This window comes from Corythoichthys intestinalis, chromosome 2 (assembly GCF_030265065.1).
Source record: "Corythoichthys intestinalis isolate RoL2023-P3 chromosome 2, ASM3026506v1, whole genome shotgun sequence".
NCBI classification, from domain to species: Eukaryota; Metazoa; Chordata; class Actinopteri; order Syngnathiformes; family Syngnathidae; genus Corythoichthys; species Corythoichthys intestinalis.
The window spans coordinates 63779393-63801263 of NC_080396.1; the positions used below are offsets into that span (position 1 = coordinate 63779393).

General features: G+C 37.3%; 2 protein-coding genes across 4 annotated transcripts in view; both read right to left on the reverse strand.

Moving 5' to 3' along the window:
• Nucleotides 1–9260, reverse strand: part of atp13a2 (ATPase cation transporting 13A2) — a 37944-nt gene extending 28684 nt beyond the window's left edge. Inside the window, exons 1-2 of one of the 3 annotated variants that reach the window (XM_057817072.1) lie at nt 8924–9255; nt 2207–2267 (exon numbers count right to left, since the gene is read on the reverse strand). The gene's annotated coding sequence lies outside the window, so the exon portion shown is untranslated. Of the gene's footprint in view, nt 1–2206; nt 2268–8923 lie in introns of all 3 variants that reach the window. The other 2 variants (XM_057817065.1, XM_057817081.1) reach the window with 2 other exon arrangements.
• Nucleotides 9261–9434: 174 nt separating this feature from the next.
• Nucleotides 9435–16302, reverse strand: LOC130904365 (succinate dehydrogenase [ubiquinone] iron-sulfur subunit, mitochondrial-like). Its single transcript, XM_057817088.1, has 8 exons — nt 16157–16302; nt 14004–14137; nt 12957–13042; nt 12718–12854; nt 12518–12634; nt 11972–12073; nt 10489–10611; nt 9435–10405 (listed from the first exon to the last, which is right to left on the reverse strand). The coding sequence occupies exons 1-8, from the start codon at nt 16220–16222 to the stop codon at nt 10325–10327; spliced, it is 846 nt and encodes a 281-aa protein (XP_057673071.1). The 5' UTR covers nt 16223–16302; the 3' UTR covers nt 9435–10324.
• Nucleotides 16303–21871: the final 5569 nt, after the last annotated feature.

Sequence of the window (21871 nt, forward strand, 5' to 3'; positions counted from 1 at the left end):
AGTCACGTGTGGTTTTATTTTTGTGACCACATCTGAGACAGAAATTATATGAAAAAATCAGTTTCAGATTAATTTCCATCTGGGCTTCAGGTTTGTATTCTCGTGTTTTTGTTTATTCACTTAAAAAGTACCTTTTCTATAATATGTCCGTGTTAAGCACTACAGTTAGTTTCAGTTCACTTTCCTTATCAAGCGTACCAAAACAAAAGTACAGAGACAGTTCCTTTTATGGAGTCCTGAGGCGCTACATATAATTATGAATTTGATACCTTTCATTTTTTTTATAAATTATCAGTGCAAAAACTATATGATACGCCAATCAACAGCAACACATGACTGTTCTGAGAACATGTGGAAGCTTTCTGAGCTTGATGCAATGCCATCAAATGCTTGTTTTGTGCTGAACAGTAAGTCCCAAAGTGCCAACATGAGTCTGGAAAGCCACAAAGTTCCTAAAAAGAATTAGACCTCAAGTTTTAAATAATCAGACATGACACCAAATTTTGCATCTGTCAGTTTTCTTTTCATTTGTATGTGCAAGAGTTGGGGCTTTTTATGGTTAAAAAAAGAACCTTCGTTTGCCGTACTAGTTTTAAAACAAAAGCAAGATTGCAGACGAGCAAACGAGGTGGCGAAAACACAAATTCCAGTTGTTTTTTTTTTAATGACATCTACAAAGGGAGTCTTTGCAAATAAAACCAGGAACTGAAGAATACTAGGCAGTCATATTTTTAAGAGATCATTAGTAGAAATATCAATACTACTTGCACACTAGTTTCTGTTGTTGACAAACTGACAAACCCTAACCTAGCTCAACTCATTGCCACCATTGTTGGCGATACTCATTCGCCAGACAAAGAATTTACCATTATGTGAACATAAATCTCTTACATTAAGTATGTGATCATGTTTCAGTGTTATTGACTGAGTTAGACGTCCAATCCATTTGACGGATTGGACATCTATCGCCGTCAAGGCAGCCAGTGAGTCTTTATCCCATGTCAGGCTGTGATGTGCATGCTGAAATGCATCAATATATTTTATGCAGTATATTAAAAATATTCATATAACTTGTTAGTATGTTCAGATCACACAATTTGACATGCGAGTCCGAATCAACTGATTTACAGGCTTGCCAATACCAATCCATTACCTCGGAAATGTTTTTAAGGAGGGCGAGGGGGAAAATAAGTTCCAATCTCATTTTGAACAAAGCAGCACATATAGCCATACAAAAGGGTTATTTGTATCAAACGATCGCTGCCAATTCCAATTCTAGTCAAAATTGACTGGACGTCTATTGCCGTCAATGACAGCCAATCACTTAATACTGATAAAATAAAAATAAATAAATACATTTGAAAAATCCAATCTTCATTATTTTCCAATCCTCTGAAAATAATAATAAATAATAATCAAAGGATATGAATCAGGTGGAAAAGATTGCGTTTTGAAGATTTAATCATTTTATTTATTTTATTTTTAAGCGCTGCAAAGCAACGAAATAATTAACATGGACAACGATACTGTCAAAAAAAAAAAAAGGAAAAAAAAAAACCTATGTTTTGCATTCACGTTAAGCTAGATAGCATCATTCAAGAGTGCTAATTTCTGAAGTATGAAAATATTTTATATTTGGATGTGCTTTTTTCCCCCTCATTACATTGCCGTGGTATCAGATCGGTACTTGGTATTGCCAGGTCCTCAAATTCAGGCGACTCGGAATCAAATTCTTGTGCAGAAATATGAGGTGCTACAAATATTTAATCATCCATCCATCCAAATTATTTACTACTGGTTATTTATTAGGCTTGCTGGAGTCTGGAGTTCCAGCTGACCGGGCTAGACGTAGGGTCCACCCTAAACTGGTCGCACGCCAACCGTAGGGGACATATAAACACAGACTTAACTCACATTCACACCAATGGATAATTAGAGTCCAGCAATTCTAAAATATACTGTATATTTTAAGAATGTGAGATGAAACTGGAGTACAGAGAGGAATCTTGCACAACAACAGAGACAACATGTGAACTCCACACAGCAACATCCCAGGTGAGATTTAGAGCAATCTCTCAACTGTCAGTCAGATTTAATCAACAAACATCCACTTCGGGGAAATTAAGAAAAAATATTTCATGCATTCTTAAAATATTAATTTATTAAAATACACATACAACACATGGTGTTCTAGAGGGTAGCAGACCTGGCTAACAATTGTGATGTCTGTGGTTCAAATCTGGGCCTCCCTGTGTGGTTTGTATCTTCTATAAAGGAAAGTTGAAAGACAACAAATTGACAATAGGTATGGATGTGAATGGTTGTTTGGTACTAGTAAGCTCAACAAGAATGTTGTCATATGGTATCATTTCCGGTTTCACCACTCACATTTGGCCAGACAATGTTTAGCAGCACATGACAGGATGCTGGTTGAAATTCTCCCTCCCTACTCCCCATTTTTTAATCAAATAGAGGTTTTTAGAGGCCTGGAGGTGAAAGGTTTATTTTTCTTTTGCACAATGCTGTACAAATGCTAAGCGCATATGCAGAAAAATGTGAAACATGCGGTCTGTATTCAGTGTTTTTATTCTCGCTCCTCTAACTACAGCAATGTGTGACTATAATTTTCACATGGCTATATACGTAGTGTATGGTGCTGTTTAAATTATTTTCAAGTAGTGTCACCAAGTTCTGATCTTCTTTTTTTGGGGGGAGGGGGGGTCAGTGAATAAACTGTCTGGATGAAATAAAAGATTATCGTAAAAAATGGCTTCATATTTTGATGACACTTGCAGTTTCTATGACATGAATACTTAAGAGGAATGGGCTATTCATTTAGAGCAAATGACGTTCTTTAGCACGCGATACAAAAGTTTGGTACTACGTGCTATATTTTTTGGACTATAAAGCACACCATCCATGGACGAGTTCATTTTCATACATAGGGCACACCTGATTATAAGGTGATTAGTGCATCAATTTGTAATTTACTTATTTATTCATTTATTATTTGTTTAATTTAATAGAGCAGCATAATACTTTGTTATGATCCAATAAAATAGGTTAGAAATCATTAAGAAAAATCTGAATTCATACATAATGCGAACTAGATTATAAAAGAAACTGTCAATAATTGGGAAAATAAAGGATTTTAAATGTGCTTCAAGTCCCAAAAATCTGCTAATTGTTTTGAGAAATGCACTAAATGCTATCCAAAGGTAATAGTGATGTGAGAAAATCAATGCAACAAGACGAACTGTCAAGGCAATATTTGTCAACAAAGCCCTAGTTTATTTATTTTCATCCTAGATAGTCTATTTATTGTTTGACATTAAGATTCATTCATCTTCTGTACTGCTTATCCTCACGTGGGTCGCGGGGGTGCTGGAGCCTATCCCAGCTAACCTTTGCAGAAGGTGGGGTAAACCCTGAACTGCTTGCCAGTCAATCACAGGACACAAAACAATTTCAAAGTTAAATATCCTTAAGAATTAAAAAAAAAAAAAAAAAAAAAAAAAACTGAAATGCTCTTCAAAAGGGTGTACTAAAATTGTGACGCTCTAATCAATTATTATTATAATATATGAAAAAACATCAACAATACCATCGCTTATCGTGATAATTTCAGGGAAATTATATTATCCTTAAAAAAAAAAAAGCTATCATGACAATGTTTCACTATATCAGCATGACCTATATCTGTATCTTTTCCATTTTTGTTTTTAATAAATTGAAATACCTCCACAGACACAACATATTGTGTAACATATTGTGTGTGTAAAAGTTTAGGATAAAAAATTTGTAATTGGAAACATGTCTGGAAGAGAAAAAAAAAAGAGTGTATATGGTAAGAATCAGTGTACTACTGCAGAACCAATGCCTGTGTTATAATACAGTATATTGTCTGTTCAGTGATTTCATGTGCAAATTAGTGATGTCCCGATTCAACACTCAGTATCATTATCGGCACACGAAACGGCTATTTTTGGAGTATCGGATTTGGTCACAAGATTGGATCCGATCAAGTAGACGCGTGTTTTTTCAGTAAGATTGTGCTTTTTCGGTTGCTGTAAATCAAACCACTAGGCAAATATGTCTCAAACCACTAGGCAAATATGTCTGTTGAGTGAGCCTTCTGCTCTTTAGAAACAAGTGATAGTAACAGAGCTAGAGGTGGGAATCTTTGGGCACCAACGATTCGATTACGATTCAGAGGCTCCGATTCGACGATAAATCGATTGTTGATGCACCACAAACACCTCCCCGCTTTTAATTTTTTGTACACTAGTTCCAAAATTGTTCAAAAATCCTCACAGGCTAAACAAACTACTATTTCAGTATCAAGTTAACCGTTAAAAACAGTAAATAAAATACTCAAGTCCCCATTCTGTATCGGCAGCTTTAAACTACATTCAATTAATTTAATGTTGTGAATCAACCATTAAAGTTGTTAAAATTGCTCCGATTATTCCATAATTTCCCTTCTGACTACTTTCGACGTGAAAGTTTTAAAACTGTTTCATCATTTAAAGATAGATTCAAGTCAAGATTTTGCCGAATTGGGGTGTTTTTTTGTTTTTTTTTGATAAAAAGTAATTAGGTTCGCTACAACAGAGCCTTCTAGAGAAGTCTACTGCTTTAAGATGGCGCCTGTTTACTAGCTCGGGAAAGTCTGTCATTTCGCATCTAGTTCTTGGTCTATGATCCAACACGGCCGTCGTCTGTCATTTCACATCTAGTTCTAGATATATGGGATATCTACCATAGCCGTATGTTTGTAGCAACTAGCAACTGGGCGCTGTTTGTAGCGGCTGACGGCCGCAGTCAGGTATGATTGTTTTTTGGGGTTTTTTATCTAGCAGCATGAGTTGAACATGATATTTACTCTCGGTCCATTTCTCATTGCGTCCTGAAGACCGCGCTGACTGTGTTTTATTTCCGCTTTACCTGGTATAATTTAATGATCGGAATTTGGATGTTTGTGAGTCGTTCTCGAATCTTCCACGGCCGAATCGCGAATAATCTAAGAATCAGAAATTTCGCATGCCTCTAAATAGAGCATCTTCTAATATTCTTGAGGAGGTAACAAAAGAGCTTAGTTTAATTTTAAAAAAATCTGATTTTATTTTTTTGCCTTGTTTTTACTAGTCAAAAAAATACGTACCGGATTTGCATCGAATCGGTATGGAATCAGCATCAGCAAAACATATTTTGAAAAAAATGAGATCGAATCGGAAGTCAAAGAATCAGCATCAGGATATCCCAAGTGCAAATATGCAGTTCTAACACTGAAGTTACCTAGGACATGTTTTGGTGATTAGCTGTGCCTTTAGCTTAGTCGGGCCATGTCATGTCATATCTGGATGAGGCAGGTTTCATCATGAAGAGCATCTAACATAAAAATTCCAGGTATCATGAGCGTGCCTTACTACAGGAAATGCTGTTTAGTTGTTTAGTTACATATACAAGCTGATTTGATGCATGACAATGATTGGAGGTAGGCTGCTAGGGTTAATTTAGACTAATGCTTATTTCATATAATTCATTGTTTTGTTTTGTTTTTTTTAATCTTTTTTTTTTAGCTAAAATATGCCAACTTTTTATGATACGCTAGTAGCTAAATACTACATTAGCAGCTCATTTAAGTTTCTATTTTTCACTTATTGTAAATACAGTATGTATGAATTTAATAGCCCATAGATTTATTTTGTCTTCATTTTTTTAGTTTCATTGTGCATCTGACTGTCGTCACGGTTGTAATTTAAGATAGAAATATGAGAACATGGGTTGTACTGTTCATTGACAGAAAGATAGATGCCAGAAAGTTTCAGCATCGAAGTAAGAAGATCTTTGGTTTTTCTATGAGTCAACTGATGTTAGAGTTTAGAGATGGATGCGGAAATCTTTGTACAGTAAATTTAAAATAATCAAAAATTGCTTTCTAAATGACACATGAAGTATATGAATCCTCTGTGATTTTTAAATTGCATGTGTATTGACTACTATATTTCATACAAATACGAAATATCAGATTGCTCATATAATAATTTTAAAGATTGGTGACAAAATAACCAATAAAGGTAAATATTTTGCAATTACACTTAACCCTTTAATGCGCAAAATGATTTTCTAATACTTCCAGGGCACATTTAATTAATTGGCTGCCATTGACAGTGTTAAACGTCCAATCCATTCTAATGAACGTTCATTCGCCTCTCCCAGTCAAAATGGTTTGGCCGCCCCGCACCATCAGTGACACTGAAACATGAGCATTCAGAGATAGTCTTCCCAGTTTAAATGAATTGGACGTCTATCGCCATCAATTGCATGAGGGGAGTTAAATACTATGAGAGGTGGGGGATTTCATTCATTTCGTATTTTAGTGGCACTGCAGAAGAGTGGTTAGCTCGTCCGCCTCACAGTTCTGAGATCAAGGGTTTACTCCCTGGCTCCAGCCTTCCTGTGTGAAGGTTGGATGTTCTCCCTGTGCCTGCGTGGTACTCCGGTTTCCTCCCACATCCCAAAAAACATGCATAGTAGGCTGACTAAATGCTCCAAAATTTTCACTAGTTATGAAAGTGAACGTGAACGGTTGTTTGTCTCATTGTGCCCTTCAATTGGCTGGCAACAACTTTAGGGTGAACCCCCGTCCTGCTCATAGTTGCCTGGGATACGCTCCAGCACCCCGGCAAACCTCGTGTTGATAAGCGGCATGGAAAATGGATGAATAATTTAGTTTTTATTAACAATAACATTGTATTAATTAATAAATGTATTTATACATTACGGTATGTATAATACAATACTGATTATCAATGAAAACAAACTATAATGGCGCATAATAGGCAGTTGCGCAACACTGCTGGCCAAAAGTATTGGAACCCCTGCAATTCTGTCAGATAATGCTCAATTTGTCCCAGAAAATGATTGCAATTACAAATGCTTTGGTAGGAATATCTTCATTTATTTTGCTTGCAATGAATAAACAGAAAAGAGAATGGGGAAAAAAAGTAAATCATTATTATTTTACACAAAACACCCACTCAACAAAAATGGGCCAGACAAAGTATTGGTACCCTTTGAAAAATCATGTGATGCTTCTCTAATTTGTATAATTAACAATACCTGTTACTTACCTGTGGCACATAACAGGTGATGGCAACAACTAAATCACACTTGCAGTCAGTTAAAATGGATTAAAGTTGACTCAACCTCTGTCCTGTGTCCTTGTGTGTATCACATTGAGCATGGAGAAAAGAAAAGACCAAAGAACTGTCTGAAGACTTCAGAAGCGAAATTGTGAGGAAGCATGGGCAATCTCAAGGCTACAAGTCCATCTCCAAAGACCTGAATGTTCCTGTTTCTACCGTGCGCATTGTCATAAATAAGTGTAAAGCCCATTGCACTGTGGCTAACATCCCTAGATGTGGACGGAAAAGAAAAATTGACGAGAGATTTCAACGAAAGATTGTGCGGACGGTGGATAAAGAACCTCGACTAACATACAAACAAGTTCAAGCTGTCCTGCAGTCCGAGGGTACAACAGTGTCTACCCGTACTATCCGTTTGCGTCTGAATGAAATGGGACTCAATAGTAAGATACCCAGAAAGACCCCCCCCCCCCTCCCCCGACCCAGAGACAAAAAAAGCCAGGCTGGAGTTTGCCAAAACTTACCTGAGAAAGTAAAAAACGTCTTGGAAGAAAGTTCTCTGGTCAGATGAGACAAAAGTAGAGCTTTTTGTGAAAAGGCATCAACAAAGAGTTTACACGAAAAAAAAAACGAGGCCTTCAAAGAAAAGAACACAGTCCCCACAGTCAAACATGGCAGAGGTTCCCTTATGTTTTGGGGTTTCTTTGCTGCTTCTGGTACTGGACTACTTGACTGTGAGCATTGCATTATGAAGTCTGAAGACTACCAACAAATTTTGCAGCATAATTTAGGGCCCAGTGTGAGAAAGCTGGGTCTCCCTCAGAGGTCATGGGTTTTCCAGCAGGACAATGACCCAAAACACACTTCAAAAAGCACTAGAAAATGCTTTGAGAGAAAGCACTGGAGACTTCTAAAGTGGCCAGCAATGAATCCAGACCTGAATCCCATAGAATACCTGTGGAGAGATCTGAAAATGGCTGTTTGGAGAAGGCACCCTTCAAATCTCAGAGACCTGGAGCAGTTGGCCAAAGAAGAATGGTCTAAAATTCCAGCAGAGCATTGTAAGAATCTCAATGACGGATACCGGAAGCACTTGTTCGCAGTTATTTTGTCTAAAGGTTGTGCTGAGTATTATGCTGAGGGTGCCAATAGTTTTGTCCGGCCCCTTTTTGGAGTTTTGTGAAAAATGATTTTTTTTTTTTTTTTCATTCTCTTTTGTGTTTTTTCATTGCAAGCAAAATAATTGAAGATATTACTAACAAAGCATTTGTAATTGCAATCATTTTCTGGGAGAAATCGAGCTTGAAGGTTTTAACTTTTAAATAGCTGTGCACTGTAGTGAACACTGTCCCTGAAAAGGGTAAAATGATCTGCCCCACAAATAAATAAGGGGAAACGAAATTGTCGAGATTTATAGCTTGCTTGAGCACAAAAAATACTCTAGCATATTCAAGGAATACCTGTGTTCAAAATATTCGTTTTGTATCGATTTCTAAAATAAAACGACAAATAATAGGCTGACATATATTCCAATATACTCGCATTGAATCACTTCAGTCAAGTAGCATTACTTACAATGCAGAATCAACAATTAGAGTACTACTTTTCCTAATACTCTACGCGCATTACGTAAAAAATTAACAGGGAGCTTCTTTTTGCAATAAAAAAAAAGTCGCTAGCATTAGCATCATTGCGCTATGTTGGCTTGCCGTGTAAGCTAACTTTGAAAATGTAAGCATTGGGCGGGTTTGCATTTTTTATTAGGTACTTACGTGTCCTGCGTCCCGCGCGTCCTGACGACAATCTCCAGCTCTGTGCTGACTCGTTTTACTTTTATTTAAGCCATGTTACCCGCCCCAAAACAAAAACAGATAAGACGTAATCAACATACATGCGTCTACGGAATGCGACGAGGTCCAAATCGGGCTTCTTCGCCCCTAATTCTCTCTTTAAAAATGTACTTCAAAATGTAAACGCTCCGTGACTTGCACTGTCTCGAGGAACACATTTTGAGCAAATAGGCGTACAAAAGGTCAGAGACCTAGTAGGTTTGTTTTAGGTTGTGAAAAACCAGCTGGGCAGGTTTCTAAGTATACAAGACTGTCCCATTTTTTTTTTGTTTTTGTTAGCAAATGTCCCCATTGTGGGACCACATCAGGTTTCCTTTTACTAGAAGCACAAATAATTATACAACTCCACTTCAGAATGAATTCAGCCCACTTTAATGAGTGCATGCGTATTTATTTACAGTTTAAATACATTTCTTATCCCCCCCCCCCCCCCTTTCCCATGAGGTTTACTGTGTTTTTACTTTATGCAATATTCTTCATTCCACAATCACACATTACCATAAGGACTACTAATACACATATTTCCTATGACTCAAATAGATTTTTAGTCCGAGCGTAACAATTAAATAATTTGCGGCAATTGACGGCAAGCCGGTGAACAAGTCATTGCCTGAATTATCATTCGCTGCCAGGCCTCACAGTTAACTCTTTTGATGCCATTGACAGCGCTAGACGTCCAATCCATTTTGACTGCCTTCCCAGTCAAAATGGATCGGACGTCTAGCACTGTCAATGGCAGCCAATGAGTTCAATGAGCATCCGAAAACAGGTTAAAGCAACTGGTTCGTCTATCACTGCTAATTGCAGCTGTCAATGAATGCTATTGAAAACATGGATCATTCGCTGTCAAACCTCCCAGTTCAAAAGGATTGGACATCTGTCACTGTCAACGGCAGTCAATGAGGTAATAGATTAGCGGAGTATGTAATGATGAGGTGGAGCCCATACATCTCCCACATCTTGTGGATGACTATTGAGAAAAAAAATCAATGGCTGGCATTTTCAAATAAAAACACGAGCAGCAAGATGTGCTCACTTCGACTTTGACCGCAGCTAACTCAGCCATCTTTTTTGGTTTGCTAAACAACATTGATTCTATACATTTCACAACCTTGGACCGCAATGACCGCAAATGTCTTCAGTTCCCCTATTGAATATGTTTTTCATTGTGACTGGCAGAGAAACATGACAATAAACATGTTTTCCGTTTTGTTGCACGGTCAACAATAAAAGTGTCCAGTTCTGTAAAATTTGCAAACATTCCTAGTTGGCTGTTTTTGTTTGCCTCACTCAGGATCTTGCGCTGTGTTAACACGTGACTCTTCATGATGTAGCAGCTTTCTTCTCTTGGTAAGTCGCCATCATTTTCTTGATCTCTGCGATGGCCTTTCCCGGGTTGAGTCCCTGAGTAGAGCAAAATCAGTGTGAGAGCAGAATTCTTTGAGTCTTGGAGAAAAAAGAACACACTTATTATGGTTTTCATGTACCTTGGGGCAGGTCTTTGTGCAATTCATGATTGTGTGGCAGCGGTATAGAGAGAAGGGGTCCTGAAGTTTTGACAGTCGCTCCTCAGTGAAGTCATCTCTGGAATCTATCATCCACCGGTATGCCTGTGTGACAGAACATTTGACTTTTCATCATGTGAATTCAGAACAATCCCTCACAACACTAGCAGTGGGTCCACAGACTTTGTCTCTTAATAAAAAATGCTATACGGTAGGCCTGCACAATATATCGTTTGAACATCGCCATCGGAATGTGAGCATACGTAGTTCCTTTGCAGGACGTGCGATTGTTTTTTATGTAAACCTTTGTTTTTCTTCATTAAAGCAGAAATTGTGCAGAGACATAGCTTCCTAGATTTCTTTTATATATTCACAATCACATTAATACATTCACAGATAAACCCTCCTTAGCCTGGATTAAAAAGTATTTTATGAATAGTAGGGATGTCATGAGCCCATATTTTTGCACCTCAGTCTGGGTCACCGATTTTGAGAATCTGCCGATACAGAGTCCGATACAATGAATGAGTTGGCACAGCACACTTCAGAATGTGTACCAAGCTTAACGATGATTAACACATTTGTGCCTTTGATCATAGCGCTACCGACGCGTCTCTGGCCAGATAAAAGCTACAAACCTGTCAATCATCGTTGACTTTAGGTACCAAACGCCAGTTGCACTGGTGACCAAGAAAAAACATTTGGTCGTACTGCTTATGAGGGAGGGTGAGAGGCTATGCGGACATGAAGAAAAAAAAAAACTTTTTCAAATTAAAAGCCAGATTCACCCGATTCTGATCCTCTGAAAAATGTCGCGATCGGCCCAATTTCCAATCATGTGATTGGATTATCTCGAATGAATACTATATGGTTATAGTGATCCACCAAAGTCATAGGGTGAAAATTCTTCTAGTTTTAATATCGCAATATATCGCAAACCCACTAAAAGTCGCAATGTCAGTTTTTTCCAAAATCGTTCAGCCCTACTCTACAGATATTTTTGTGTTTTTTGAAAACACTTTTCAACTCCGCGCAGGATCAATCAATGCACTGATATTTACACAGAGATTTTAACTGAGAAAAGCCACAAAAAGCCCATTTCCTTCCCTTCAATAAAGGCTTCGGGTCAAACACTCTGGGTAAACTCGCACCTGTGCACATCGATGCGCATCCCCACGGCAGCCACGCTGCTCCACCGAGCCTCTGCTAGGCAAAAGCACTTTTCTAACCCACTTCCCTAACCCACTGAAGACTTTCTACCAATAATCACGTTTGCAGTTTTTACATTTCTGGTGCTGATTAGATGGGCCAAACGCTCGCTGTTTCATGTGCCATGCACGAGCTTAACACAAGCTGCAGTTACACAGTAGGTAGCAGGCACGAGTAAAAAAGTGACAAACGCCATATAGGACTTTTAAGTTAACGTTGAAAAATAGGTAGAAATTCTGAAGTGTGTTTAAAATACCTGCATGAGAACAGCAGGTCCGAGGTATTTGTCCCCATTCCACCAGTAGCTGGGACAACTGGTGCTGCAGCATGCACACAGGATGCACTCATATAAGCCATCCTGTTGGGTTGAACACAACATCAAAATCAATGTACATTTTGGTGCAACACATGTGATTTTGTTCTACTATCCTTTTTTGTTTTGTTTTTACCCTTACAGCGCACTCATTTAACTCATTTGCTGCCACTGACGGTACTGAACGTCTAACCCATTATGACCATGAGGGTCGAGTAAACATTTGTTTTTGTTTTTTTGCATGGAGAAAGTGAAACACATTAACAGATTTTCACAGTGAGATAAATCAGAGGTCTGTGACAACTTAGGTCGTAATCCAAAAATCGTCATGGTGCTTATGTTTGTCATACTGTAAGCCAGTTTAGTTTGCATATTTGTTACATGTAAACCATTTCCCAGATTCACCATTCTGGTCCATGTCTTGAGCTTAAATCTATTGCACCACTTGGTATTTGAGAAAACAAAAAGATGATAACTGAATATATTTACCAGTTTCTGCCTGTCCCCAACTGACTGATAATACTGGTCCTTTCCTTCTTGAGATTCATCTTTCTTTTTTAGGTAGGGCTCAATGGATTTATACTGCGCGTAAAAGTTGCTCATGTCCTGTACAAAAGTAGAAGAGCAAATCATTAAGTCATGTGCACAAGACAAACAAACTCACGACTAATTAAAATTGCAGTACTTACAGGTACAAGATCCTTGACTACATACATATGTGGGAGCGGGTAAATTTTGGTGGCTTTGTTCGTGTTGCTGTCAATTTTGTTGAGGCATGCCAGTGTATTGCCGCCGTTGATGTTCATGGCACATGAGCCACAAATACCTGACATGAACATTACAGTCATTACATTCAGTCTCAATTAATTACTATTCATTTAAAGGCAGCTAGATTGCAGTAACAGAACAAATTTAGTTAGTCTCTCACCCTCACGGCAGGAACGTCTGAATGTAAGGGTAGGGTCCATCTCATTCTTGATTTTGATGAGAGCATCCAGAACCATTGGACCACAGCTGTATTTAAAGAGAAATATTCAAAACACTGTCACATCCACTCATCCATTTTAGTAGTCATGTGCTAGCACAAAACGGAGTAGCCATCCAGCTAAAATTGATCAGACCATACCAAATGTATACATGTGTGTACTTTATACATTGATGCACTTAAGATTGTCTCAGCCAGCAGACGCTGGAGTTGCCAACCGCCCAATGAAAAATGGGATCATCCCGTATTAAGAAACAAAAGTATGCATTCCATATTGAGCTTACAAGGAAAGCACTCTGTCCTGTATTGTCATGAAAATCGAAAATGGTGTTTTATTTGTAGAACGAACAAATACGTACTGGTATACTGCTTTTCAAGAATATGTAAGGGAACGCATTCCCCCAGTAATGGCGGGCACCACTAGAAAGCGACATCCACAAATCTCTACTTGGATTAGTCTATAGCTTGAGATCACAGAGTGAATAACCGAACCTGAATTCGCACGCCAATTATAATGCACAGTAGTCTATCGAAAACCTATGCTTAGTAGCAGTAAATATTTGTATGAAATCCCACTTTACAAGTAAATGGAAAACAGTAATAATGTTGGTAAATAGTAGTTTTCTTGTGCCCATTACAAAATATCAGTACTTAAGTTTTCTTTTAGGACAATTTTATTACGTTGTGTGACGGCCACATTCAATTGCTGTGCTTGTTTGCTATGGGTGTTGGCTTGCAGGTCAAGTGGTGCTGCATATGTACCTCATATTTCTTGGTCTCTCTCACTGAAGAGGCCAGCAAAGCTGCTTTATTTTGTCTGGCTCGAGTATTGAATTTTAGCCACAGTATGGCATCACTTATTTTCAGCACAGTTGAGCATAATAACAGTGGCTGGATTAACAAATCTGACAAACTTGCTTAAGGCAAGTACCTAACACAAGAGAGATATCACATTGATAAGGAAAGGCCACTATGTATCAAATGTCTTACGTGTTAAGGTCAACTTCATATGTCTGCATACGGGGTTTGTCTCCAGCAGTGTCTGGATCCCAGCGGTAAATCTGGAACTTCTTCATCCTGGGTTCAGGAGCAGGTGAAGCCATGGTCTGGGCATAGCGCACCGTCTGCATTGTGGATAATGAGAGTTGCCATCTTTAAGATGAACTTTGTTTCAGACTGTCAGTAATGTAAATCTTGAAGGGTAAGTTCTATTATTTCATATGTACATACATATATTTTTATATATATTTTATCCACAGAATTATAACACCCTTGAGTGGTCGCCAGCCAATAACAGACAGCATACAGTTTAAACCATAAATGTTTATATACATAGAGTAGGTCAGTTGTTCTCAAACTTTTGACACACCAAATACAGGTAGTCCCTTGTTAGTTCAAGTGTTGCTTTCACATTGGGTGGGGGGTGAACGCCAGTTAACATTTCAAGAAGGCAGAGAAACGGTAAATGGTGGTGATAATCCCAAGCCCCCACCCATTAGCTCGCTATTGGCCCGCAAGCTTATTGAGCAGCCTTCGTTTTCACCGCTGGACTGCACTAATAGCTGCCTTTTCCTTGTTGAATTCCCCAAGATTTGGACCTTATTACTGTGCAGTCATTGAGGTATGTTTTTGTAAGCAAACATGTTTTTTTTTATTTACTTTATAGCATTATTGTACGCTCTTTGTCAATCTTGTATTTTATTTTCTAATAGTGTGTTCTTAGTTTGAAGTAATATCTATCAATCTTTTTTTTTTTAATTCATTTTATTAATAGGACGTCTAATTCTTGTTTTTGGATAGTATTTAGGGCACTTAAAGGGTTAATTCCGATTTGCGCGAAAATTTGCGTTACGTCGCCAGCGTAGGAACTGAACTCGTTCGTAACCCGTGGACTACCTGTAGATCAGGGGTCCCCAAACTTTTTCCTGTGAGGGCCACATAACTTTTCCCTTCTCTGATGAGGGGCAGTGGTCAGTTTGTAAGAGAAAAAGTGTGACGATTGCAGGAGTGCCTAAATGTAAAAATGTATTGTTTTTTAGAAAGCCACAATCAAATAACCCTTTCTGGGTTCTTCACGGAACAAAAGTAAATAAAATAAAAATAATAATACAATATAATAATAACACTATTAATTAAATACATAATAACCAAATAACCCTCTCTGGGTTCTTTACAGAAAAAAAGCCAGGAAATAAATAACACTATTGATAAAAAATTAAATTAAAAAAAATCTAAATGCTCTCTCGTATTGTTCAGGAGGCCTGACCAAAAGTGGAGGCGGAGCCGTAGTTTGGGGACCCTTGCTGTACATCTAAAAATATTTGACTACTAGTGCCACCAAAAGGACCAGCTTTCAACTACAATGTTCTTAATGTTCTTTAATAAGAATATGGGAAAAGAAAAACTACGCAAATGATGATTTTAAAGTATTACACATGTAATCTAATACAACTTGCATTTGAATAGATGAATGATTAGTTGCAAGTGTATTTTACTTCAAGGTTAACAACTACTGAACAGCAATTAACAAATGTACTTTAGTGGAGTTTAAAGAAAAGTAACAGTTAGTAGATTTGACTGTATGATTTTTTCGCTTCCCACGGGGTACTAATACCGCTCTTTGAAAATTGCCATTCTGTTCTTGGGTTTATACAGTATACATATTTAAAAGACACTTAACAAAAAAAAAAAAAAAAAAAAAAAAAAGTAATGAAAAATTCTCAAACGTCTCCCTCTAGTGGTCGCTTGGATGAACTGCGCGTTTGTGTTACATCACTTTGCTGTCTTTGTTACCCAACTGCCTTTGTGACAATGTCAACCGAATATCAGAATAGCTGCCCTTTCTTGTATAATAATTATTACAATAGATGAATTACATTATCACATCTTAAAAAAATATTTAAGACTCTATATTGAGTAGTGGCGGACAATTCACGACTGAGTATATGTAATAACGAGTGAGCGGTACTTTACCGATATCTCCTGCCATGTTCAAATACATTTAGACACAAAATTGACTTGATGATATCGAACCAAATAGAATACATAATAATATAAGTTCTCATATATTACATAATATTAAACATATGCATGTGCCTAGTAATCATACGCATTTTACATGCACTGTCTTGAAGGCGACTTACCACCACAATGCCAGAGTTCCTGACGGTCAAAGCATTTCGGATCAAAGCGACACAAAGCACCGACATTTTTATTCGAAGAGGGTGAAATAAAAGCAGCAACCGGACAGTTGTACAGCGTCTGTTTGTAAGCGTCCAAACTAAAACCACGCCCCTTTTATGGTGCATTTAGATGACGTAAAGGAGCGTAGAACAAGTCTGTTGATGACTTCCGTAAATTCACTTCTTACCTCCAACTCTCCTACGGAGGGCGTTTTGTGGTGTATTAGTTAAAAATAAATACATTTTAAATGTGACTGTTGTAGAAAATTACTGTTTAGAAATGTTTGTGTTTTTTTCAGGCTCGGTATCTTACTTAATGTCTGATGGTCATAAATATTACGTGACAAGCCACGCCTTTTTTTCCACGACATTGCTATGGGTGATGGTCAGTTACGTGTACAGTTCAGAACACTTAAGTAATCAACTTTAACAGTGTTGTTGCCAAATCGTGATTTATTGTCATTCCCTTTAAACGTACAGGGTGATTCAAAAAGAATATCCTAAAATAAAATCATCACGCGATATGTCAAAAACGGGAAACATTACAAAATTCAGGCTTTGACACACGTTGACAACTTTGAATTCATGTTTTACTAGTAGGCCTACAGTACTCAGATGTGGCTATCACCAGCAGCACGGACGACAACATCAAGCCTTGATGAGAATTCTTCCCAAACCATCATGGTGGACTGCAACATGCTAAGGCGTGTTAATGAGGAATTCCATGTAAAACATGGGAGTTATGTTCAACACATGTGTCCAGGCCTGAATTTGTAATGTTTTTCATTTTTGACATATCGCGTGATGTTTTTAGGACTAATATACAAATCCTCATTTGACTGGAACTTTCCATTTCTGAGAAAAATGAACATCTATCAACATCAACATATGGCGGTAAACACAGACCAGGCTGAAAAAGCAATTTCTGATCTTGCACTCCTCTTTAAAATAAACTGCAGTATTTTAAGTCAAAAGAACTGTTGTGTTTGAAAGAACAATATGTCTATATGCTGCCATAGCAGTTTCATGGTGCATTAAGCCCCCGAACTATTTTTAATTTGTCTGTTTTACCCCGAAGACCCCCGTTTACAGACACAGCGCAACCGTTTTTGTTTCAACCCAGCCATAAAAAGAAGCTAAGTAATTATATTTATTATTTGAAATGTCTGTCATTTTTAGCTTAGAATCTTTAATTGGTGTCATAAATATTTACTTTAAAAAAATAAAATAAAAACGACTTTAAAACGTATTCACTTGCACTTTTAAGCAAATTACGTCACAATAAAGAAAATAGTGTCTGTAAATCAGTTAACTTTCGCTTGATTGTATTTTTTTGTTACTGTCGCATTTCCCCCAATATTTTAGATGATAAATAATCGATCGAAGAAAAATTGAAAAAAAAAAATGTTTACAAGGGTAAATATATGAAAGAGAAAATCTTGACCTTTCCTTTATGTCTGCGATTTCTGGATTGCAACCCTTGTTATATTACAAATATTGGAAGAAGCGGCATGGAAAATGAATGAATGAATGAATGTTATATTATAAAATCCACCTGTGAATGGTCACAGCTGGATTTTTGGGGGGATTTTATGGGTGAAACATGGTAATATAACAAGGGTCGCGATGCAGAAATAGCAGACATCAAGGAGTGATCGAGATTTCCTTTTTCATATACTTACCCTTTTTCTTATATTTACCCTTTTAAACCTTTTTTTTCCCCAATTTTTCTTTGTTTGGATCGATTATTTATCACCTAACAAATCGGAACAACAAATATTAGATGGATGGATGGATGGATGGATGGATGGATGGATGGATGGATGGATGGATGGATGGATGGATGGATGGATGGATGGATGGATGGATGGATGGATGGATGGATGGATGGATGGATGGATGGATGGATGGATGGATGGTAGACAGACAGAGAGGGGGATGGATAGATAGATAGATAGACAGACAGACAGACAGACAGACAGACAGACAGACAGACAGACAGACAGATAGACAGATAGATAGATTTTTTTTTTCCAAAGAGCTACATACTTGGATGTGAATTCATTGCTTTGTCATAGCTTTGTTAGGATGCTGCCTTTGTCAGGATGATACCTTTGCGAAATAGGAAAAGGACTAAAACAAAGTGAATTCAGTAGAAATGTTTATTCCATACCTGGTATGGGTGACAATAGTTAAATAAACCTTTGGCTCTTAAAGGCCAAATTAGTGCATATACAGTGGGGCAAATAAGTATTTAGTCAACCACTAATTGTGCAAGTTCTCCCACTTGAAAATATTAGAGAGGCCTGTAATTGTCAACATGGGTAAACCTCAACCATGAAAGACAGAATGTGGAAGAAAAAAAACAACAGAAAATCACATTGTTTGACTTTTAAAGAATTTATTTGCAAATCATGGTGGAAAATAAGTATTTGGTCAATACCAAAAGTTAATCTCAATACTTTGTTATGTACCCTTTGTTGGCAATAACGGAGGCCGAAAGACCCAGCCACGTCTCATCTTCAGTGCCCTTGCTGATGGAAGGAGATTTTCACTCAAAATCTCTCGATACATGGCCCCATTCATTCTTTCCTTTACACAGATCAGTCGTTCTGGTCCCTTTGTAGAAAAACAGCCCCAAAGCATGATGTTTCCACCCCCATGCTTCACAGTGGGTATGGTGTTCTTCGGATGCAAATTCAGTATTCTTTCTCCTCCAAACACGAGAACCTGTGTTTCTACCAAAAAGTTCTATTTTGGTTTCATCTGACCATAACACATTCTCCCAGTCCTCTTCTGGATCATCCAAATGCTCTCTAGCGAACCGCAGACGGGCCTGGACGTGTACTTTCTTCAGCAGGGAGACATGTCTGGCAGTGCAGGATTTGAGTCCCTGGCGGCGCATTGTGTTACTGACAGTAGCCTTTGTTACTGTGGTCCCAGCTCTCTGTAGGTCATTCACTAGGTCCCCCCGTGTGGTTCTGAGATTTTTGCTCACCGTTCTTGTTATCATTTTGACGCCACGGGGTGAGATCTTGCATGGAGCCCCAGAACGAGGGAGATTATCAGCGGTCTTGAATGTCTTCCATTTTCTAATAATTGCTCCCACAGTTGATTTCTTTACACCAAGCATTTTACCTATTGCAGATTCAGTCTTCCCAACCTGGTGCAGGTCTACAATTTTGTCTCTGGTGTCCTTCGACAGCTCTTTGGTCTTGGCCATAGTGGAGTTTGGAGTGTGACTGACTGAGATTGTGGACAGGTGTCTTTTATACTGATAATGCGTTAAAACAGGTGCCATTAATACAGGTAACGAGTGGAGCCTCGTTATACCTCGTTAGAAGAAGTTAGACCTCTTTGACAGCCTGAAATCTTGCTTGTTTGTAGGTGACCAAATGCTTATTTTCCACTCTAATTTGGAACTACATTTTTAAAAAATCAAACAATATGATTTTCTGTTTTTTTTTCCACATACTGTCTCTCATGGTTGAGGTTTACCCATGTTGACAATTACAGGCCTCTCTAATCTTTTCAAGTAGGAGAACTTGCACAATTGGTGATTGACTAAATACTTATTTGCCCCACTGTATATATATATATATATATATATATATATATATATATATATATATATATATATATATATATATATATATATATATATATATATATATATATATATATATATATGTATATATATACAGTGGTACCTCGACATACGATCGCTTCGACACACGATCTTTTCGACATCCGACGTAAAATTTGATTCGCCATTTGTTTCTACATCCGACGAAAAACTCGAAATACGACGACATGGCAGCACCGCAGACGAATGCACGGCGGATTTTCTTGTGTGACAAATCGACACAGGTTTCAAAAAAAGGTTGGTACAGGTGGTGAAACAAGGAAAAAGTTGACGCTTACCTTCTAAATGAAAATGCAAATTATAGAAAAATATGAGCGTGGGCTGGGCATCCGTGAAATGGCTAAACAATAAATCTCCACAGTCCTCCTCCGACCATCGTTCGCCAGTCTTTATAAATTAAGCGGACAATTCTTTTTGTGGTAACATCTCCATATAAATTGCCAGATTCGCCACGTTTTTATCATTTATTTCACAACTTATTCAAGACAAAACACCTACTGTGTGCTGCAATTGATGGTGTTCTCAAGAAAACATTAAAAGTGAAAGTGAAACTCTCAAGCTCACCGCTCTCTGTCTCTGGCACGTCAGCCCCGCGGTGCGTTCAGGTAGCACATAAAACGTCCGCCACATTATAACCCGATTCATTACATTAATACAGGAATTATTTTTATTATTTTTATTATATTATTCCGATTTTTATTTATAATTTATTTGCTTTGCTATGTGTAATTGCAATTTGTAATAGTACCAGCAGTATTTATTAGGGATTTAATGTAGGTTTTTGAGCTGTGGAACGAATTAATGGAATTATAATGTATTCCTATTGGAAAATCCTGCTCGACATACGACCATTTCGACTTACAAACAAGGTCCTGGAACGGATTAACTTCGTATGTAGAGGTACCACTGTATATATGTGTATATATATATATATATATATATATATATATATATATATATATATATATATATATATATATATATATATATATATATATATTAGGGCTGTCAAAATTATCGCGTTAACGCGCGGTATTTAATTTTTTTAATTAATCACGTTAAAATATTTGACGCAATTAACGCACATGTCCCGACAGTATTCTGCCTTTTGGTAAGTTTTACAGCAAGGTTTTTTGTGCTGTCTAACAGCGAACTCTTGTGGTCGCTTTGCGACATGGTTTATTGCTTTCTTGCCAGTTCAATATGGCGGCACGACGTCTCGGGCTGACGCCTACATTGTAATCTTGTGCTTATATGATCCTTGGACAAGATTTGTCCGTAAGTATGGTTGTTGTAAAGCATGTACATATTATGTTGGTAAGCGAAATGTTATATTTTTTGTATGAGACGCTTTTTGTTTATGTTTAGTGAACCTGTATGGCGTGCTAAGCTAACGTTGTTGCTAATGCAATGCTTGTGTACTTTTTTTTTTTTTTGTAGTTTCACTACGGTCTAAAGAGGACAGTGGTTTGAGGCCATTTTATTAATAAATCAGATGAAAAAGGAAGAAGTCTGATTATTAAGTCGTCGTTCACTAGCTGTCTAGCTTTGGAAAAAGTAGACGCTTCGGAGTGTGGACAGCATAGACAGATTTAAATGACACTAGAGTGAAATGCCCACTACAGTCTTTATGTACCGTATGTTGAATGTATATATCCATCTTGTGTCTTATCTTTCCATTCCAACAAATTATTTTACAGAATAAATATATAATTTACAGAAAAATATGGCATATTTTATAGATGGTTTGAATTGCGATTAATTGCGATTAATTACGATTAATTAATTTTTAAGCTGTAATTAACTCCATTAAAAATTTTAATCGTTTGACAGCCCTAATATATATATATATAAATATATATATATATATATATATATATATATATATATATATATATATATATATATATATATAGACGTATATATACTGTATAATATTTTAGTTATATTTTTTTATTATCTTTTTTAATTTTTTAGTGCATGATAGTCGTCTCCTTAATTCATTTGCGACTTGGGACCATATACTTTCA

Excerpts from the sequence above, each read along its gene's own strand:
- LOC130904365 (XM_057817088.1), bottom strand. The coding sequence starts at position 16,222 with ATGTCGGTGCTTTGTGTCGCTTTGATCCGAAATGCTTTGACCGTCAGG. Across the intron at positions 14,138-16,156 it reads GGAACTCTGGCATTGTGGTG|ACGGTGCGCTATGCCCAGAC; the intron begins GTAAGTCGCCTT and ends TCCACAATGCAG. Across the intron at positions 12,074-12,517 it reads TTGGGGACAGGCAGAAACTG|GATGGCTTATATGAGTGCAT; the intron begins GTAAATATATTC and ends TCAACCCAACAG.